This window comes from Rhipicephalus microplus, chromosome 1 (assembly GCF_043290135.1).
Source record: "Rhipicephalus microplus isolate Deutch F79 chromosome 1, USDA_Rmic, whole genome shotgun sequence".
Classification (NCBI taxonomy): domain Eukaryota; kingdom Metazoa; phylum Arthropoda; class Arachnida; order Ixodida; family Ixodidae; genus Rhipicephalus; species Rhipicephalus microplus.
The window spans coordinates 43,313,320-43,331,454 of record NC_134700.1 but is presented as its reverse complement, the minus strand read 5'-3'; the positions used below and the strand labels follow the sequence as shown (position 1 = coordinate 43,331,454).

Sequence of the window (18,135 nt, the reverse complement as noted above, 5' to 3'; positions counted from 1 at the left end):
TGGGCCTATAACTTGAAACTGAGGAAGGGTCCTTGCCCTGTTTCAAAATAGGGATAACAATAGCCTCTTTCCAGGAAGCAGGGATGGTGCCAGAAAGCCAGATAGCATTGTATAGAGAAAGTAAAGTTTTTCGCGTTTTGAGCTGCAGGTTTTTCAACATTTGATATGTAACACGGTCGTAGCCTGGGGCAGAATTACTGCAAGAGTTTAGTGATGTTTGTAGCTCAGCTAAGTTGAAAGGTTGGTTGTATGCCTCGTGATTTGTACACTTGTATTCTAGTTTCTGCTCTTCTATCTTTGCTTTATATCTTTGGAAAGCTTCAGTATAGTGTGACGAGCTAGACACTTGCTCGTAGTGTGCACCGAGGAAGTTTGCCTGATCTTCCAGGCTGTCACCCTGTGTGTTTACGAGTGGGAGTGAGTGTACTTGTTTTCCTACTACCCTACGAATCATGTTCCAGACTTTAGCCTCTTGTGTATATGAATTTATCCCTGAAAAAAATTGTGCCAGCTTTCTCTTCTGGCGCGTTCTCCTGCCTCGAGATTTTATTTTCTTAAAGCTCTCAAGGTTTTCCGCTGTCGGCGAGTTTCGCAGCAACCTCCATGCCCTGTTCTGTTCCTTTCGCGCATTCTGACACTCAGTGTTCTACCACGTGACGTGTCGTTTGCCGGGCAGTCCAGATGTTTGTAGAATGCACTTGGCTGCTGCGTCAGTAAGAAAAGCCGTGAAGTACTGCACAGCTTCATCTATACCTAATCCGCATACGTCAGCCCAACTTAAGTGAGTAATCTTTTGAAATTGTTTCCAGTCGGCTTTGTTTACCAGCCATTTGGGAACATGTGGAGGACATTCATATAGTATTGGTGTACTCAAAGCTAAAGGAAAATGGTCACTTCCATATGGATTATTTATGACTTTCCACTGAAGCAATGGTACAAGTGAAGGAGATGCGATACTGAGGTCTATGGAAGAGTAAGTTTTGTTGGAAAAGTTGTAGTATCTTGCCTCTTTCCTATTCAACAGACAAGCACCTGATGAAATGAGGAATTGTTCAATGAGACGACTTCGTGCATCACAGCGAGAGTCACCCCACAAACCATTATGTGCGTTCAGGTTCCCAAGGACCAGATAAGGTTCAGGTAGTTCATCTATTAAAGACTGGAATTGAAGTTTTTCAAGACGGTGGTGCGGAGGTATGTACAGAGAGCAGACAGTGACAAGTTTGTTTAGAATAACTGCTCGGACAGCCACCGCCTCGAGGGAAGTTTGAATGGGTAATTGTGTGCATGCTATACCTTGACTTACTATAACCGCTACACCACCAGATGGTAGCATGGCATCATCTCTATCCTTTCGGAAGATTATGTAGTTACGTAAAAAGTTTGTGTTAGTTCGTTTTAAGTGTGTCTCTTGTACACACAGCACTCTTGAATTGTGTTCATAGAGGAGTTCTTGTAAGTCATCGAGGTTTCGAAGAAGGCCTCGGATGTTCCACTGTAATATTTCTGTCTGCATATTTAAACAAGAGGGACGCTGCTGTGTGTACAAAGAGTACCCTGTGTTGGAGTTAGCTTGTTAATTCAGGTGGCAGGACGATCGTCCGGCCCCGTTATTGGTTTTTTATTTTTCTTGGCGGGCTCCAAGGAGCCGCACCGCAGTTTTGGTACCAAAGGTACCATTGTGTCCATTGCCTCCTCAGAGGCACTGGGTGCCCGCACATGCGAGCTAGTGGTTCGGATTTTAGGCCTTGCCTGGTGAGGGGAGGCCTTGAGACCAGAGGACCCTGGAGTCTCCGGCCTCAATTCGCTAGGAGGCGGAGTAGACTGTACTACTGCCGCCTTGGGGGCAGGCGCCACAGCCGACGGCTCGCTCTGCGCTGGCCGAAGGAGTGGCGAGGGCTGGTGCGGCGTTGCCCCCTGACGCACCGCATCAGCAAAATGGCGACACTCATCGTCTTGCTTCCTTGAATGTGATATTTTCTTTAATTTTCAATGTGATGATTTCTTTTTCTTTTTCCCAAAATGAGCAAGACCGTGAGTATGCGGCATGCTTTCCGCCTCAGTTCACACAGTGTGATGGTTCTTCGCAATTGTCAGAATTGTGGCCTGATACTCCACATTGTGCACAAGTTTGGTGACCACGACAGCTTTGTGAGCCGTGGCCATACTTCTGGCATTTAAAACAACGACGTGGGTTAGGTATGTATGGCCTGATCGACGTCTTAGTGTACCCTGTTTGAATACTTTCTGGCAGATTACTGGAAGCAAACGTGAGTATTAGGTGTTTTGTTGGTGTCACCTTGTTGTCTCTTCTAATGGTGATCCTTTGTACATTGGTCACATTCTGACTCTTCCACCCCTCCAGAAGTTCCTCTTCAGTCAAGCCGAGCAAATCAGCATCAGATACTACTCCATGGGTTGTGTTCATGGATCTGTGTGGCGTTACAGTGATGGGAGTGTCACCAAAAGTTGAAAAATTCTGTAGCTTTTCAAACTGTTCTTTTTCTCGAACTTCAAGGAGGAGGTCTCCGCTGGCCATTTTGGTAACTTTGTACCCGGCTCAAGGAGTTTCTGTGAGACAGCTGGCTACTACAAAGGGGGATACAGTTCTAGCTTGCTTGCTGCTTATCTCACTATGTATAACATAAAAATGGGGGAAGTTTTCACTTGATCGGTTGAAAAATCCTAAGTCTTCGGTGCGTACGCGCTTTAAGGCGATACGGTCACTTAATAAGGGAAATGCTCTATGTATGCCAGTTTAATTTTCTTCAGAAGCGTTGGCGGCCACCCACCACGGAGCCCAACAAGGGGACGCTACAAGTTTGCGGGTGCTAAAACCTGCAGACGCCAGCCGTACAACGCTACTATAACCCAATGCGCCTAGACCAAGGTAGGCTATTTGCACAGGGTTAACCCTAGCCGCCAGGAAGTTTGGAAGTAGGCAGAAGAGAGTAGAAGACAGGACAGATAAATAGTGAGAGATAAAGACGAAGATGTAGGGAGAGAGAGATAAGAAAAGGCGACTGCCGATTTCCCCTGGGTGGGTCAGCCCAGGGGTGCCGTCTACGTGAAGCCGGGGCCAAAGGGGTGTGTTGCCTCTGCCGGGGGCCTTAAAGGTCCAATCACCCGGCGTCGGCTCAACCCCCAGGATCCCCTTTTCCCCGGACATGGCAAAGCCACGCATGGCTAGGCGTGGGAGGGAGTAGAAACTCCCCCGTTAGCTCGGGTCCGTGGTGTCGCTACACACCAAACGCCTACTTGCGCAGGCGCCCCTGCGGGGCTTGTGACTCAAAGCTCATCAAGATTTCCTTAAGCCGCACCTGTTGGCAGTCGGTGCAAATGTCCCTGTTGACTGCACCACTCTCACCTGAGATTGCTTTGAAGAATAGGCAATGGTGCGTTTTGAAGCGGCTAAGCCATCCATCGCTTAGGACAAAGTTCTTTACACCCATTTGCATGGCGATCTCTCGAGCTTTCTGCTCCAGATTTGATCCACTTAAGGGCAAATTGGAACTCCGTGCACGCTTGAACCAAAGAAAAAGAACTTTTTCTAGTTGTTCATAAGGCGTCGTCTGCATCTGCATCAGTTCAGATATAAAGGTCTTGTTCTTAACAATGCCTTCAATCTTTTTTCTGCCTTTCTAGATCCGCGACAGCGTCGATTTCGGAATATATTTTTTCGCCACCTCCGTCCTGGGCAGGCCGCTTCGATCGAGCTCCTGAAGAATCTGAAGTTTTTTTTTTTTTTTTTTTTCAAGTGAGAGTGCATGGTGTGGCTACTTCCTTTCCATGAAGCTGAAATAACACCATGATCCACTGCACTTAGCCGCACAAATAGGACTAACGCACCATTGACTCGCTGACTTTCCTCCCACCGCCACAAGCAAGAATGGCTACTAGATTGGCTTATCTCAATCTCAAGGTGTTGCCATGGTTGTGAGACTACCTTTGGCATGAGCAAGTCTATGCTGTGTTTAGAGTTGGTGCAGTCAAACCGTAGGTGACCAATAAGCACTGTTTCAATTAACCGACAAATTATCCTGCACAACACAGAAATCCAGCCATACGAGCCCGTTTAGTTTCGTTAATGAGGTATTTTCGTTTAAGCAAGTTTCGTTTATTGGTTGTACACTGTATCCAGGTTGAACTGTATATCTAGTGCTAGCGAAAGCCTTCTTAAAAGATACAATGGCGGGGGTCTTAATGCCAAAGAAAGGGAGAAGAGGCCTGTGTGTGTTATGCCATACCTGCATAGCGTTTCCCACAATGTAAAAAAGATGGCTAATGGGTACGGTGTTGATGTAGCATTTTTCACACCTACAAAGTTAGGTCAGATCTGTTCGTTAATTACTAAACAGAAAAAGGCGGGATGCTCAAAAAAGCATGCAAACGTGTTCATTAAGTGTGTATTTTCAGTTGTTTCTTTGATCCCTTTGTAGTGTGAAAGGGCGTACATAGGGCAGACGGGGCGCTGTCTCAACTAACACGCGCATGCGTGAGCACAGTCTGGTTGTAAAAGAAAAAAATGGTGTCATTTAGATTTCCACTGTAGGAGATGTGGATGCAACCCTCGATTCGAGAATGCGTCAGTCATGGCTAAGGCATGTGAAAAGACCAAAAGGGAGAATATCGAAACATATTTTATCAGGCAATTTAATGACATATGCATAAGCATGCCTTCAATTTCACTTTCGGAGAGAAAAATAGTCTTCCTACACGGTCATGTTTAATGTTGTGGGCAGCACCTTGCAAGGTGTTCTTTTCTTTTCTTTTGTTGACCTTTTTATGAGTGTGCAGTCATATCTCCCGTTTTATTTCCCATGCGACGCTAAGTAATGTTTCATAACGTTTTGTTTCTTGACTCTCTCGGCGTACTGCTTCATCGTTCAGTGCTGCTTCAGTGCTGCTTTGAGGTGATTAAAAAAATGTTGTTTTATTGTTTTATTTTGTGCTAAGTGCTCTTTAAAAGTAAAAAAAAAAGCTTTTAGAGTACGTTTTCCTATGTTCACACTTTTGATTATCCTGGGTGCAATAAAAAGATGAAAAAAAAAATAAGAAATTAGATAGAATAGAAGTGTACATCTTGTGAATACGCAGCTTAGACTGTGGCGGTTGTCACATTTGAGGTGTTTTGTGACGGCTTTGTTTGCCGGACCTTTGGTTTTGTACGCATCATGGAAGCGCAGCGTAGCGTGCCTATATATTGGTTTCATGACACGACAATAAACAGTTGATAGTCTGCGCTCTTTCCTGTCTCCCTTCTCGTTTTCCTTCAAGTTTGCACAGCAAGTCAATTTTTCAAGTATGAACCATCTAGTCTTCGAAAAGGTATCACTGGAGTCCCTGTACCCTCTGCAGATGCCAGCCTAGATGCCAGCCTGCTGCATACAGTTGCGCAACCATGCAGCACGACTAACCCCATTAAAGCATTGAGCTTCAGGCTGTCTCCAGTCTTGTCGCCAGCATTATGCAGAATCAATGCAGTGTTGGCTGCGGCCACCTCACAAAAACTTGATGCCCGCTGACTTTAGAACTGCTGCAAGCTCCAGCATTCCACCATGCAGCTCTCAGAACAAATGGGCTGCTGACGTAGGCCCACTGCGGATTCATGCCTGCCGTACTGCCATTGCCAGTTTCCTGTGAGATTCCAGAGCTCGGCCGTTTCCAGGACCATGCTGAAAACTGGGGATGACCATCAACCTGTTCGGAGTTCGCAAAAGCTGGACTGACTAGCAGAAATTGTGGGTGGCCATCAACTGACTTCGGTTGATGGCCACCAAGACATAGCACATCTACGAAGAGATCAGGTTACAATCTTGGCCTCATGGTGTTCCAAGTTTACAAGCCTCTTTCGAGTGCTCTTTCATGACTACGTCCCCTCCCTGCCAACCCATTCTCTACTGCGAATGAGAGATGTTAGGCTTGCTATATCGACAGTGCACCTCTCGGCACTATAGCTCGAGACAAACAATGTCGCGATGGTGCAGTTCTTTCCTCTGCCAACCATCCCTCCTATGAAAAAAAAGTTTGTGAAGAGAACTACCTTGACTGTACTTGTGACTTGTACTTTATCGCCCGAGATAAAGTACAAGCGCAGGACTGACCTATCTCTGAATATTCCGAACTGTGAATCTGTATAGATCGAGGCTGCCTTCCCCTCCTCTGTTTAAATAAAGTGATCATTGCATGCATTTACCATTCTCCATCTTCGTCTATTCCGCATTTTCTACATAATTTAGCTGCTGCACTCGACATTATCACCGCAGAAAATAAGCAAGTTGTTTTGGTTATCAACATTAACCTAATGGATACAGATAACAACAGCACCATAGCATATAGTGATTGTTTTCTTGGCTTCGGGCTTGAATCCTTAATTTCATCCCCTACTCGATTTTCACCCCCTGGGACAAGCCCGCTCATTGACCACGTATTAAGCAATTTTTTGCCAACCCCTAGCGCAGGAGTCATTGATGTGTGCATCACTGATCATCATCCTGTCTTTGTAACTTTCGCCGTAAATCTACCTCGCCTTAACACGTGCCATTTCACGTCAACCTTCGATCAGGAAAACTTTATCAAGGCAATTCAAGGCTCTGAGTGGTCTTCCATTAGCACCTTAGAAAATCCTGAAAAAGCACTAGGCAACTTCTGCTCCCTATTTTTTAATGCTGTGCATGCAAACACTAAAACTGTTAAATGCAAGAAAATATATAGGTTTCAAAGTAATCCCTGGTTAACTCAAGGCTTGTTAACTAGTATGCGGAAAAAAGATCATCTCTACAGGAACAAAAAAAAAAAAAACAGCCATTTAATGTGAATTTGAGACTTGGGTATAAAAAATATAGTAAGATGTTGAATAAACTGCAGAAACAATCAAAACGATTTTATTATGAAAAAAAATTCTGTAAAGCAAGAAATGACCCAAAGAAAAAATGAAAACTTTTCAATGACTTTTAAAACAGACCTCAGGTTAGTAATGTAATTGATGAAATTAGGTATAAACAGCAAATCTGTACTGAGTCCTCTGACATAGCCGAGTCTTTTAGTGATTACTTTTATGAAATATACAATGATAGACCCAAAGTATCCTCGTACACCCTTACCCGCTGTATCCATTCATTCTTTCTATTTCCTGTTACCAATGACGAAGTCTATTCTACAATCCTGAGTCTAAAAAACTGTAGCACTGGACTAGACAATGAATTGGCGTTGCATTTAAAACTTGCTGCTCCAGACATCTCAGAAGTCTTAAGCAATATAATTAATGTCATTTTTAAACATGGTATATTTCCTAGCTCACTGAAAAAAGCCAAGTTAATCCTAGTACACAAAAAAGGTGACACGACAGATGTCCGTAACTACCGTTCTATTTCTATTTTGTCTTCCATCAGCAAACTTATTGAAAAATTATTTCTGAAACGTATTAACAAGTACCCCAATAAATTTAAGCTGGTAAAGCCTTGCCAATTCGGTTTCCCTGCTATTAGTTCTACGAACTTAGCATTGCTATCATTAACGGATTTTTTGAAAACGTCCATCGACAACGGTAATTTCACAGGGTCTGTATTTCTTGATTTCACGAAAGCCTTTGATACCATTAGTCATAATATTTTATTTAGCAAATTAGAGTCCTTGGGTATCACTGGCCCATCCTTGACCTTCATAAAAAACTACCTTCTTGATCGTGAACAATCAGTCTGTATTCGGGGCGTTAATGCTAAGGTTAAAATAATTAATCAAGGGGTCCCACAAGGTTCTATTCTTGTACCCTTACTGTTTTGTATCTATATTATTGATTTGCCTGACTGCCTTGAAGATTCTAAAGTTATTCTTTACGCTGATGATACGACCATTTCCATCTCGCATAAATCATTACCTACTCTGATCAATATGTTGAACAAAGAACTGACTAATGTCGTTGAACGGTGTCGCTTAAACAACTTAATTTTAAATCCGCTCAAAACTCAGTTCATGGTTTTTAAAACATCACAAAAAATGCTACCTTTCATTCTACAAGCGTTCATTGACAATCATTTCATTCCTGCGTCTAACTGTGTGTGTTTTCTGGGCGTAAAATTAGACCCTTATTTAAAGTTCACCAATCAAATTCTTTACGTCAAACAAAAAACAGCATTTGGTATGAGATCACTCATCAAATCTCGTTTTTTTTTTTTTTTCACTTGAAGCCTTATTGTCTTTATACTTTGCCTCCATACATAGTCACATCACCTATGGCATTACATCATGGGGAAATACATATAACACTCATATTTCGTCTGTACAGCACATTCAGAATCAGGCCATTCGCATTATTACCAACAGTTCATTCTATTCTAATGCTACCCCAACTCTTCAGGCTAACTGTATTCTAACTGTGTCGGGCTTATTTAATTTTCACTTAATCATATTGTTATATAAACAACTTAACAAACAGCTTGTGTTTGATTTAATCTATGCTAGTTTACTCACTAACACCAATAGCACTAGATTCGCCCACAGTCACAACTTCCTTTTACCTAAATGTAACTCCCATTATGGCAAAATGACGTCCGTCTTCGCGATCATTAAACTGTGGAATAACCTGCCCTATACACTAAAATCATCATCATCTTTTCATGCATTCAAACGTGAACTTAAAAACTTCATCTTGCATAACTAGGTTGACAACTATGAATACTTAACGATTCTTATGTATTCGGGCATGAAATTGGTAAGTCTCTGCAAATTTAGGTTATTTCATTATGGCGTGATTATGTTTTACTTGTATAACTTATTACTATTGTTCTTGTGTCGCATTCTGAATGCCTTTTTTTGTTTACTTGATGTTATTTTATGTAAGTTCACTGTTTACTTTTCACTTGTGTTGCGTATTTTACGTGCTGTTATAATTAATAATTTTATTGTTATTGTTAACCGAGGGTCCCACTGCAGTCGCTTGACTTTGGAACCCTAGCCGGCATACTACATTCTACGAATTTTGTATTTTGAATTAATGAATAAACTGAAACTGAAACTGCTCATCTGTTTCTTGGAGCCCCTGAGTAGACAGAATTGCGGATGCAAAAGGACACTCAGCTGACAATGACACTGGCTGTGAGCAGGGCTACACGTCACACATTTAGAATTTCTCGACTCCCACCACACCAGAGGAATATACCACCCACAAGCCCCAGCTGTGGGCAATGGGGCCTTCATGCTCACCAGTGCGTGAGGACATGCACATTATAGATAACTCAGTGCTTGACAGGCTCTATAGAGTTTCATACAATAATACTTAGAGGAGAATCTGGCACTAGTGTCTCTGCGGGCTTCTTCAGCGGCGCTTACACCCTGAAGGAAATTATAGAAATTACAGGCTTCGGATTCGATTCGCATGAATTACGTTTTTTGAGAATTGTGACGCTTGTTTGCCTAGTATAGAACAAAGTGATATGAAGTTGTGTTTAATTGAAACTTGCTTCATTTTTTTGTACACAATCTTTTTTCAAAAAGTTTTCGTGACAATGCCGTAGAAATGAAACCTAGACAAATTTAACCACCAGAATAGAGTATGAATCACTCTGCCACTGCGTTCCAGATTTGGCATCAACATAAAATAAATTATTTTTACAACACTTGAAAATTGTTTTGCCCTTGAAAGTACGCATTATATATTTATAATAATGATGATGATATGTGGGGTTCAACGTCCCAAAACCACCATATGAATATGAAAGACACGGCAGTGGAGGACTGAGGAAGTTTTGACCACCCGGGGTTTTTTAACATGCGCCCAAATCTGAGCACACGGCCCTACAACATTTCCGCTTCCAGTGGAAATGCAGCCGCCGCAGCCAAGATTCCACCCCGCAAACTGCTGGTCAGCAGCCGAGTACCTTAGCCACTAGACCATCGTGGCAGGGCAATATTTATGGTAATAACAGTACAGTATTAGGAAAAAACACTGAAGGTTTAATTTGCTGTGATGTCAGGTGCATCTGTCCAAGTGGTCTGTCCCCAACGCACTTCTGGTTTTGTTGTGAAGCCAGAGGAGAGAGATGGTACATCTACTTAGCTTCACCGTCGTTTTGCAGCCAATTTAAATGAGTTTTGGCAAGACACACTAACAAACAAATGTGAGCACAATGTAATACTTTGCACTGGCATGAGACGCTACATCTGTGTGCAGCGGTGAGTAAACCACACTTCGCTTCAACAGTTAAATACGACTTAGAAAGCTTCACATATGCTGCAAATCACAGACTAGTGGTCTTCAGCCTCTTTGAACAACAAAGGTGCTTCTTCAGTGCTTTGCACCGCACCCTACCCTAACCACGCTGCGCGAAGAGCGAAACTGAAACTGTAGAAAAAGATCCGTAAGAAGTTCCCAAGCTAATGCAATCCAATCCAAAGCCTGTACTTCCCATAATTCCCCTGAGTATACACGATCACAGTGTCAGATTCTTCTGTGGGTATTACAGTCGAGCCCGACTATATCGAACCCGTTTATATCAAATCATCCCGCATATCGATTGATTGATATGTGGGGTTTAACGTCCCAAAACCACTATATGATTATGAGAGACGCCGTAGTGGAGGGCTCCGGAAATTTAGACCACCTGGGGTTCTTTAACGTGCACCCAAATCTGAGCACATGGGCCTACAACATTTCCGCCTCCATCGGAAATGCAGCCGCCGCAGCCGGGATTCGAACCCGCGCCCTGCGAGTCAGCAGCTGAGTACCTTAGCCACTAGACCACCGCGGCGGGGCTATCCCGCATATCGAACAATTCCTAAACACGGTAAGTTTGCATTGAGAATATATAGCAAAGGTTACTGTTTTATCGAACGAAAATAGCAACGACAACTGATATATCAAACTCCATGTGCCTCAAAAGTGTTACAGGGGTGAGAGAATGAAATAAATGTATTTACAAAATATACAGGGAGAGTCAGAGGCAGCTGCAGCCAAGATGGAAGAACAGCAGCAACAACAACACGAGCACGGTCGCTTTCATCGTCTTCGTCGTCTATGATGCTCTTTCGTTGCCGATGTCGCGTAACATATAACCCCCCGCTGCTGGCAGCGCCGTCTCGGCACCTAAAGGAGAGTAGGGTCATATGCGGATATGTACGGTTTGAGGTGGGTCACGTGGACGACGTCAGTAGCGGTTGGGGACGACGATGACTGACTTTCCAACAGAGCAATCTTGTATGTGACATCGGTAAGTCGGTGTAAAACCTTGTAAGGCCCCGAGTAGCGAGACAGGAGCTTCGAAGAGAGGCCAACGTGGCGGCATGGTGTCCAGAGGAGGACCAATGAACCTGGAGAGTAGGAAACTACTCTGTGATGGCTATCGTAGTGGGCCTTCTGAGAGAGCTGCGAGCCAAGAAGACGTTCCCGTGCGATTTGGTGGGCCACTTGAGCCCAAGCAGTGGCATCCCGGGCGTACTCTGTAACCGTTTGCGAAGTTGATGGGATAAGAGTCTAGAAGGGTAACGCTGGATGGCGGCCAAACAATAAATAGAAGGGGGAGAAGCCAGCGGTTTTGTGGCGTGACGAATCGTACGCGAATGTCACATAAGGCAAAGTACTATCCCAATCAAGGTGATCTTTCGAAACGTACATGGAGAGCATTGTTGTCAATGTTCGATTTAGGCGCTCGGAAAGACCATTTGTTTGTAAGTGATAGGCCGTAGTGAGCTTGTGACGCGTCGAACACGAGCGAAGGATGTCACTTACTACTTTTGAAAGAAATGAGCGACCACGATCAGTCAGCAGCTGTCGAGGAGTGCCATGGTGAAGAATTACGTCATGAAGCAAGAAGTCCGCGACGTCAGTGGCACAGCTTGTCGGTAGCGCTCGTGTGACAGCGTATCTTGTGGCGCAATCAGTGGCTATGGCTATCCACTTGTTTCCAGTGAGAGAAGTAGGAAATGGTCCAACGAGATCAAGACCGACGCGGTAGAAGGGAACGGTGGGTATGTCTATTGGTTGGAGCGGACCAGCTGGTGGCAAGGTGGAATGTTTGGAGCGCTGGCAGGACTCACATGCAGCAACGTATCGGCGCACAGAACGGTAAAGGCCTGGCCAGAAGAATCTACGCCGCACGCGATCGTACGTGCGCGTGACCCCGAGATGTCCCGCGGTTGGGGCGTCGTGAAGCTGTTCAAGTACAGCGGAACGGAATGTCGCAGGAACTACGAGTAGTAGCTCTGGTCCTTCGGCGCTGGTGTTGCGTCAGTAAAGAATGCCATCGTGTAGAACGAACAAGTGTAGCGACAGGTCTACGTGGGGCAAGCGTAGACTCTGCATGATAGACCGCAAGTGGACATCGCTGAGTTGCTCCCTGCGTATGTCGGTGAAAGCCGACATGGCGAAGACGCAAGGGTCAGAATCATGTGCTGAAAGGTCAAGTGGGTCCACGGGGTGACGGGATAGACAGTCGGCATCCTGGTGCATCAGGCCAGATTTGTATCCCACGTCGAAGCTGTATTCTTGTAGTTTCAAGGCCCAACTGCCAAGTCGTCCTGTAGGATCTTTAAGGGACGACAGCCAGCACAAGGCATGGTGATCTGTAATTACCAAAAAGGTGCGGCCAAACAAGTGTGGTCGAAATTTTCCGACTGCCCAGACTAGTGCGAAGCACTCACGCTCTGTAATGGAAAACTTGCTCTCCGAAGGAGAAAAGAGGTGACTGGCATAAGCAATGACGCGATCTTGTCCTCGTTGCCGCCGGGTGAGAACAGCACCAATTCCACGTCCACTGGCATCGGTACAAACTTCAGTATGGGCTGACGGGTCGAAATGGGCCAAGATGGGTGGGGAAGTAAGTAACATTGTAAGGGTGCTGAAGGCAGTTGCTTGGTCAGTACCCCAATAAATAGGCATGTCCTTTTTCAGTAGCTCCGTATATGGTCGGGCAATGTCAGCAAAATTCTTCACGAAACGACGAAAGTAAGAACAAAGGCCGATAAAACTCTGTACATCTTTTGCGAAACGTGGTATGGAAAAATCTTTGACAACTCGAATTTTGTCAGAATCAGGTTGCATGCCTCGAGCACTGACAAGGTGGCCGAGCACAGTGATTTCCCGACAGCCAAAGCGACATTAGGAAGAGTTGAGCTGAAGTCCTGCTTTCCGGAAAACCTCAAGAGCAGCCGTTAGGCGGCTAAGGTGGCTTTCGAATGTAGGTGAAAATACAATGACGTCATCGAGATAGCACAGGCACGTGGTCCATTTGTATCCACGCAAGAGAGAGTCCATCATTCTTTCAAATGTGGCTGGTGCATTACACAATCCGAATGACATAACCTTGAACTGGAAAAGTCCATTCGGTGTGATGAATGCGGTTTTCTCACGGTCTTGATGATCGACAGAAATGTGCCAGTATCCTGATCGCAAGTCGATAGATGAAAAGTAGGCAGACCCATGCAGGCAGTCGAGAGCATTGTCAATACGCGGCAGTGGATATACGTCCTTACGTGTTTTTTTGTTTAAGTGACGGTAGTCTACGCAGAAGCGCCAGCTGCCATCCTTCTTCTTGACTAGCACAACCGGCGATGCCCATGGTCTGCAAGAAGGTTCGATGACGTCTTTTGTGAGCATTTCTTCAACTTCGTGCTGGATAACTTGTCGCTCAGCATTAGACACGCTATAAGGACGTCATCGGATGGGGCTGGCGTCTCCAGTGTTAATCCTATGAGTTACAAAGGATGTCTGATGCAAAAGGCGGTCATCAAAATCAAAGATGTCGCGTTAGGATTTCAGCAGGTGCCGGATGTCAGCTGTCTGCGCTGGAAGAAGGTCCGGAGCGATCATCTTGTCGATGGTGGCATCCGCTGCGCTCTTCGAGGATGAAAACAGAGCAGAGGACGAAGAAGATTCGGCAAGGAACACCGAAATGGCAGCATCTATAGAAAAAACTTTTGTCAAAGTCATACCATCTGGGATAACTTGAGCGCACTAGCTGAAGTTTAGGATGAGGCACGGCAACATTTTCGGCCAGCAGAACGTCAGCAATAGGTGTCAACATGTAGTCACCATCGGGAACAGGAGGGACAGATCTCAGGTTCACGTAAGTAACGGCTTGAGGTGCTAGGCGAACGTGATCTGCAGAACACAGACGGGGTTGAGCTGGTGTTGGGTCGTCATGATAACACGGTAAATCAAGTTGAAGCATGCCGGTTCCACAATCAATAAGGGCAGAGTGGGCGGATAAAAAGTCCATGCCGAGGATAAGTTCATGGGAACATTTCTCGAGCACAGCAAATAGCACTGTCGTGGAGCGATCAGCCACACTTATACGCGCGGAACACATTCCAGGCACGGGAAACGTGTCGCCGTCGGCGACCTGGATGAGTGGCACTGTGGGTGGCGTTAAAACTTTCCTAAGGCGGCAATGAAGTTCTGAATTCATCACTGATATGTGAGCCCCTGTGTCCACCAGTGCAACAACGGGTGTGTCATCTACTTCAATGTCAATAAGGTTGCGTCGAGTCGGCAGCATGGTCAGAGGATTTGGCGGGCAGGTGGTCAATGCAGCACACTTTTGCTGTTCCTTTCAAGTAGAACAGGATATTGGCTAACATAGAAGTTTCATCCCAGCGGTAATTCTTACTTGTGCCTTCCTACAACGGCAACCATTCTTCGATGTCGACATCATCCGTGCCACAGAACGTGCCAGGATCTTTTAGCTGCGGAAGAACAACAGTTGTTGTTGTAGTCGCCTCGGCGGGAGCCGGTCCCTGGTTTGCCATGGTGGAAAAATCCAAGCGTCGGCCACTGCGGAGCTCCGTGATATCGTGTTGTACCCCGCACCTCCACCAAATGTTATGGGGTGAGAGAATGAATGAAATAAATATATTTACAAAATATACAGGGAGAGTCAGAGGCAGCTGCAGCCAAGATGGAAGAACAGCATGAACAACAACACGAGCACGGTCGCTTTCATCGTCTATGATGCTCTTTCGTTGCCGATGTCGCGTAACAAAAGTGCCCCAGCAAGTTGGCTTTCCCTCGCAGTGGCGGGAAAAACTGCCGGCGCCACCCTAGAAAAAGTTGGTTAGACCCAGTTGTGCGCGGGCGAACACCCCCCTCCAAGAAATGATCCTGGGCCGCTCGCAGCGCTTACAGTTAATCAGAGGCCGTCGTGCTTTCTCCGAGGCGCGGAGGCGGTAGAAGTAAGCCCCATTTTTTCTTTCTTTATGCTTGTGTGCCTGCTGCTGCCGATTCAGTGTGGTCTGTGGTGTTGCCTGTTGGTGCTCTGTGAACTGTATTGGCGCGCTGTCATCACGGCTTGCGCAAAGAGGCAAAGTTTGCCGCTCGCTGCGAAACTTGAAATCATCAATTGGGTTGAGCGCGGTGAAAAGAAGTCTGACATCGCCGCCGTGTACAAAATTCCAAGGAGAACTTTGAGTACTATCCTGAAGAACAAGGCAGACATCAGGGCAAGTCGGACAAAAAGCCAGGTGCCCGTGGCGCCCGACATGCCCACGCTGCTGTGTACGAAGATGTTGAGCGGCCGTTTACAAGTGGTTTGTGGACCTCCGGTCGAGAAACACCCCAATGTCCGGCCCTATGATCGAGCAGAAAGACAAGGACCTCGCAGCAAGATATAGAGCCCAAGATATCTTCGATGTGGATGAAACCCCTCTATTTTGACAAAAGTTGCCAAAAAAGACACTCGCGTATCGTGGCGACAAGATAAGCGGCGGCAAGGCAAACAAAGCTCGTGTGTCCGTGCTGTTGGCAGCTAATTTAGACGGGTCGAAAAAGCTTCAACCTCTGGTTATCGGGAAAAGCACGGCACCGCGGTGTTTTCGAAATGCGCTGTCGCTACCAGTTACCTAGCTACCGAGCAAACTTAAAAGCGTGTATGACCGGGGAGCTTTTCAGCAGATGGCTATTGTTGTGGAATGATGATTTGGTAGGCGAAAATCGCAAGGTGTGCCTGCTCGTGGACAATTGTTTATCGCATCACTGCAGTACGACCTCCAGCAACATCGAGCTGCGTTTTTTGCCCCCAAACGTCTCTGTACTGCGACCACTGGATCAAGGCGTTATACGCGCAATGAAAGCCGGCTATTGGAAGCGCCTGGTGGAAAGGCTTCTGCAGAACCTTCGTGTCGACAGGGAGCTTAAGACTGACTTGCTCGAAGCTATTTCTATGTTGAGTAGACCGTGGGCAGATGTCAGGAAGGAGACAATCTAGAACTGCTTTAGGCATGCCGGCTTCCGCATGCCTGGTGATGACACCCCAAATTCGGACAGCACTGAAAACACTGCAGGTGTTTCCGCCGAAGTTTGGAATGAGCTGGCAGAGTTCCCAGGTGCTATCGACGGATCGACATTCGACGAGTTCGTCAGTGCGGACGATGATGTCCCCATCATGGGCCAATTACAGGATGAGGATTACATTGCAGACGTCCTGCCGACCCCGAGCCAAAGCGACAGCAATATGGAAATCGACGACGGCCCATTGCCTACATCCTTCGAAGTGATTAGTGCATTTGCGTTGGTCTGGCGCTATTGCTTGAATGTGGAAGGTTGCGGCCTCAGCTGCTCCGACTCGTTGGACAACGTGGAGGCGTGCGTGCTGTCGCAGGCAGCGAAGTCGTTCACACAGAAAAAAATCCGGGACAATTTTGTTCCACAGCAAAGAAGCAAAGAAGTCATCATATTAACAAAGTACTTTTATTCTAGTTTGTTATGTGCCTATGTGTCAAAACCTATACCAGGCTTAATCAAATTATGCCATACATCGAACTAATAAATGTTTTCTGGCGAGTTTGATATACATGGGTTCGACTGTATTGTGTGAAACTCTATGACACGCTCCAAGCCAAGGAACTGGACAAGTCCAAGAGAATCATCAATATGCTCTCAGGCCCAGGAGGACAGCTATCGCAGATACGAGAGCTGTCACTGGCAGAATTTGCAGACGGTTCCCATGTGCTAATGGGGATTGAGCAAGCCAACATGAAAAATGTGTATAAACACATAGAAGACATGCTGAGGCATTGCAAGCCCTTTCAGACAACGCCACAACTATTAAGGGACACCGGCTTCATGGCCCATCGATGCCCTCGAGCCGAAAAATTCCCTTCTTGTCGTAGGAAAGATTTTGGGTGCACGTGCTGCACTTTGCTCCCCATCACATTCTGTGTGCCGGCGTCCAACACCACCACATTTCGACGTCATTGAGTGCAGTGGTTACAACAATGCACATCGCTGGCCAACAACGTCATTGAACCACTGACATGTCATGACGACAGATTATACCATAGTTGTGAAGCAGTTCACATCAGCCACTTAAACCCCAACAACGATCCCTTTGTGCTTTCTTCACCTGGAGTTGCCAGATTGGCTCCTCTTCAGCCCTGGGCAAGTGTAGTGGGGAAGAGAGACAGTACGAAGTAGGAGCAGGTATATGACGATAACTACGAAGAGCTGAGCGTGTGCACCCCTCAAATTAGGCAGTTGGTTTCGGTCAATAAACCCCCTTATAATTGGAAGAAATCAACTGTGGTTGAAGAGGGCCAGCGGATGGGCCTTAGGGGGGAGAGGTGCACATTTATATGGCAGCGCATGCTGTAGTGTCTTGCGTGGCAAGATATGGGCAGCCACCTTGATATGAGAGCCGGCTGAATTGTTATCACTAGCAGAATACAAAAGGAGAGACCTTTTTGGAGTTCCAAAGAGCATGGTGGTTGGCCAGGTGCATGAACTTGTACATCAGGTCTGGCTGGTTCAGGTCAGTCGCCACAGAACACAGCTCACGATACGTGGTCAGGCTGCCTCTGCAAAAAGCAGCAAAGTGTCACTTCACGTCCAACTGTACTTGACCGAAGCTTCACCTGAACGTGCAACCACGGAGACATGAAGGATGTGATGATATTCCTTCCCGCGTATGCACACCCTATCTTTGTAGATCTTATTCTAATTACTGAAGCAGTCACTGTACATGATAACTCTTGCTATTGCCTTTTCAAACTTGGTGAAATTGGACTAGCTGGTGTTGTTCAAACTGCACAAGCTCTTGGTTGTCCCCAAGCAGCGAACCTGCTCCATGATGTCGCAACCTATCGTGGTGGGCAAGCTCTACGCTCAATCATTATTCCGAGCAGTTGCAAAAAACAAATTCAGAATACGGT

At 45.9% G+C, this 18,135-nt stretch overlaps 1 protein-coding gene across 8 annotated transcripts in view; it reads right to left on the bottom strand.

Annotated features, from left to right (window-relative positions):
• Nucleotides 1-18,135, bottom strand: part of LOC119178803 (proteasome adapter and scaffold protein ECM29) — an 881,180-nt gene that overhangs the window by 389,215 nt on the left and 473,830 nt on the right. For all 8 annotated transcript variants that reach the window (XR_012895350.1, XM_075895092.1, XM_075895224.1 and 5 more), the window contains one exon: nucleotides 17,664-17,781. Coding sequence is in view for 7 of the 8 variants with exons in the window: in XM_075895092.1 (XP_075751207.1) it covers nucleotides 17,664-17,781 (118 nt within the window). In the remaining variant the exon portion in view is untranslated. The remainder of the gene's footprint in view (nucleotides 1-17,663; nucleotides 17,782-18,135) is intronic.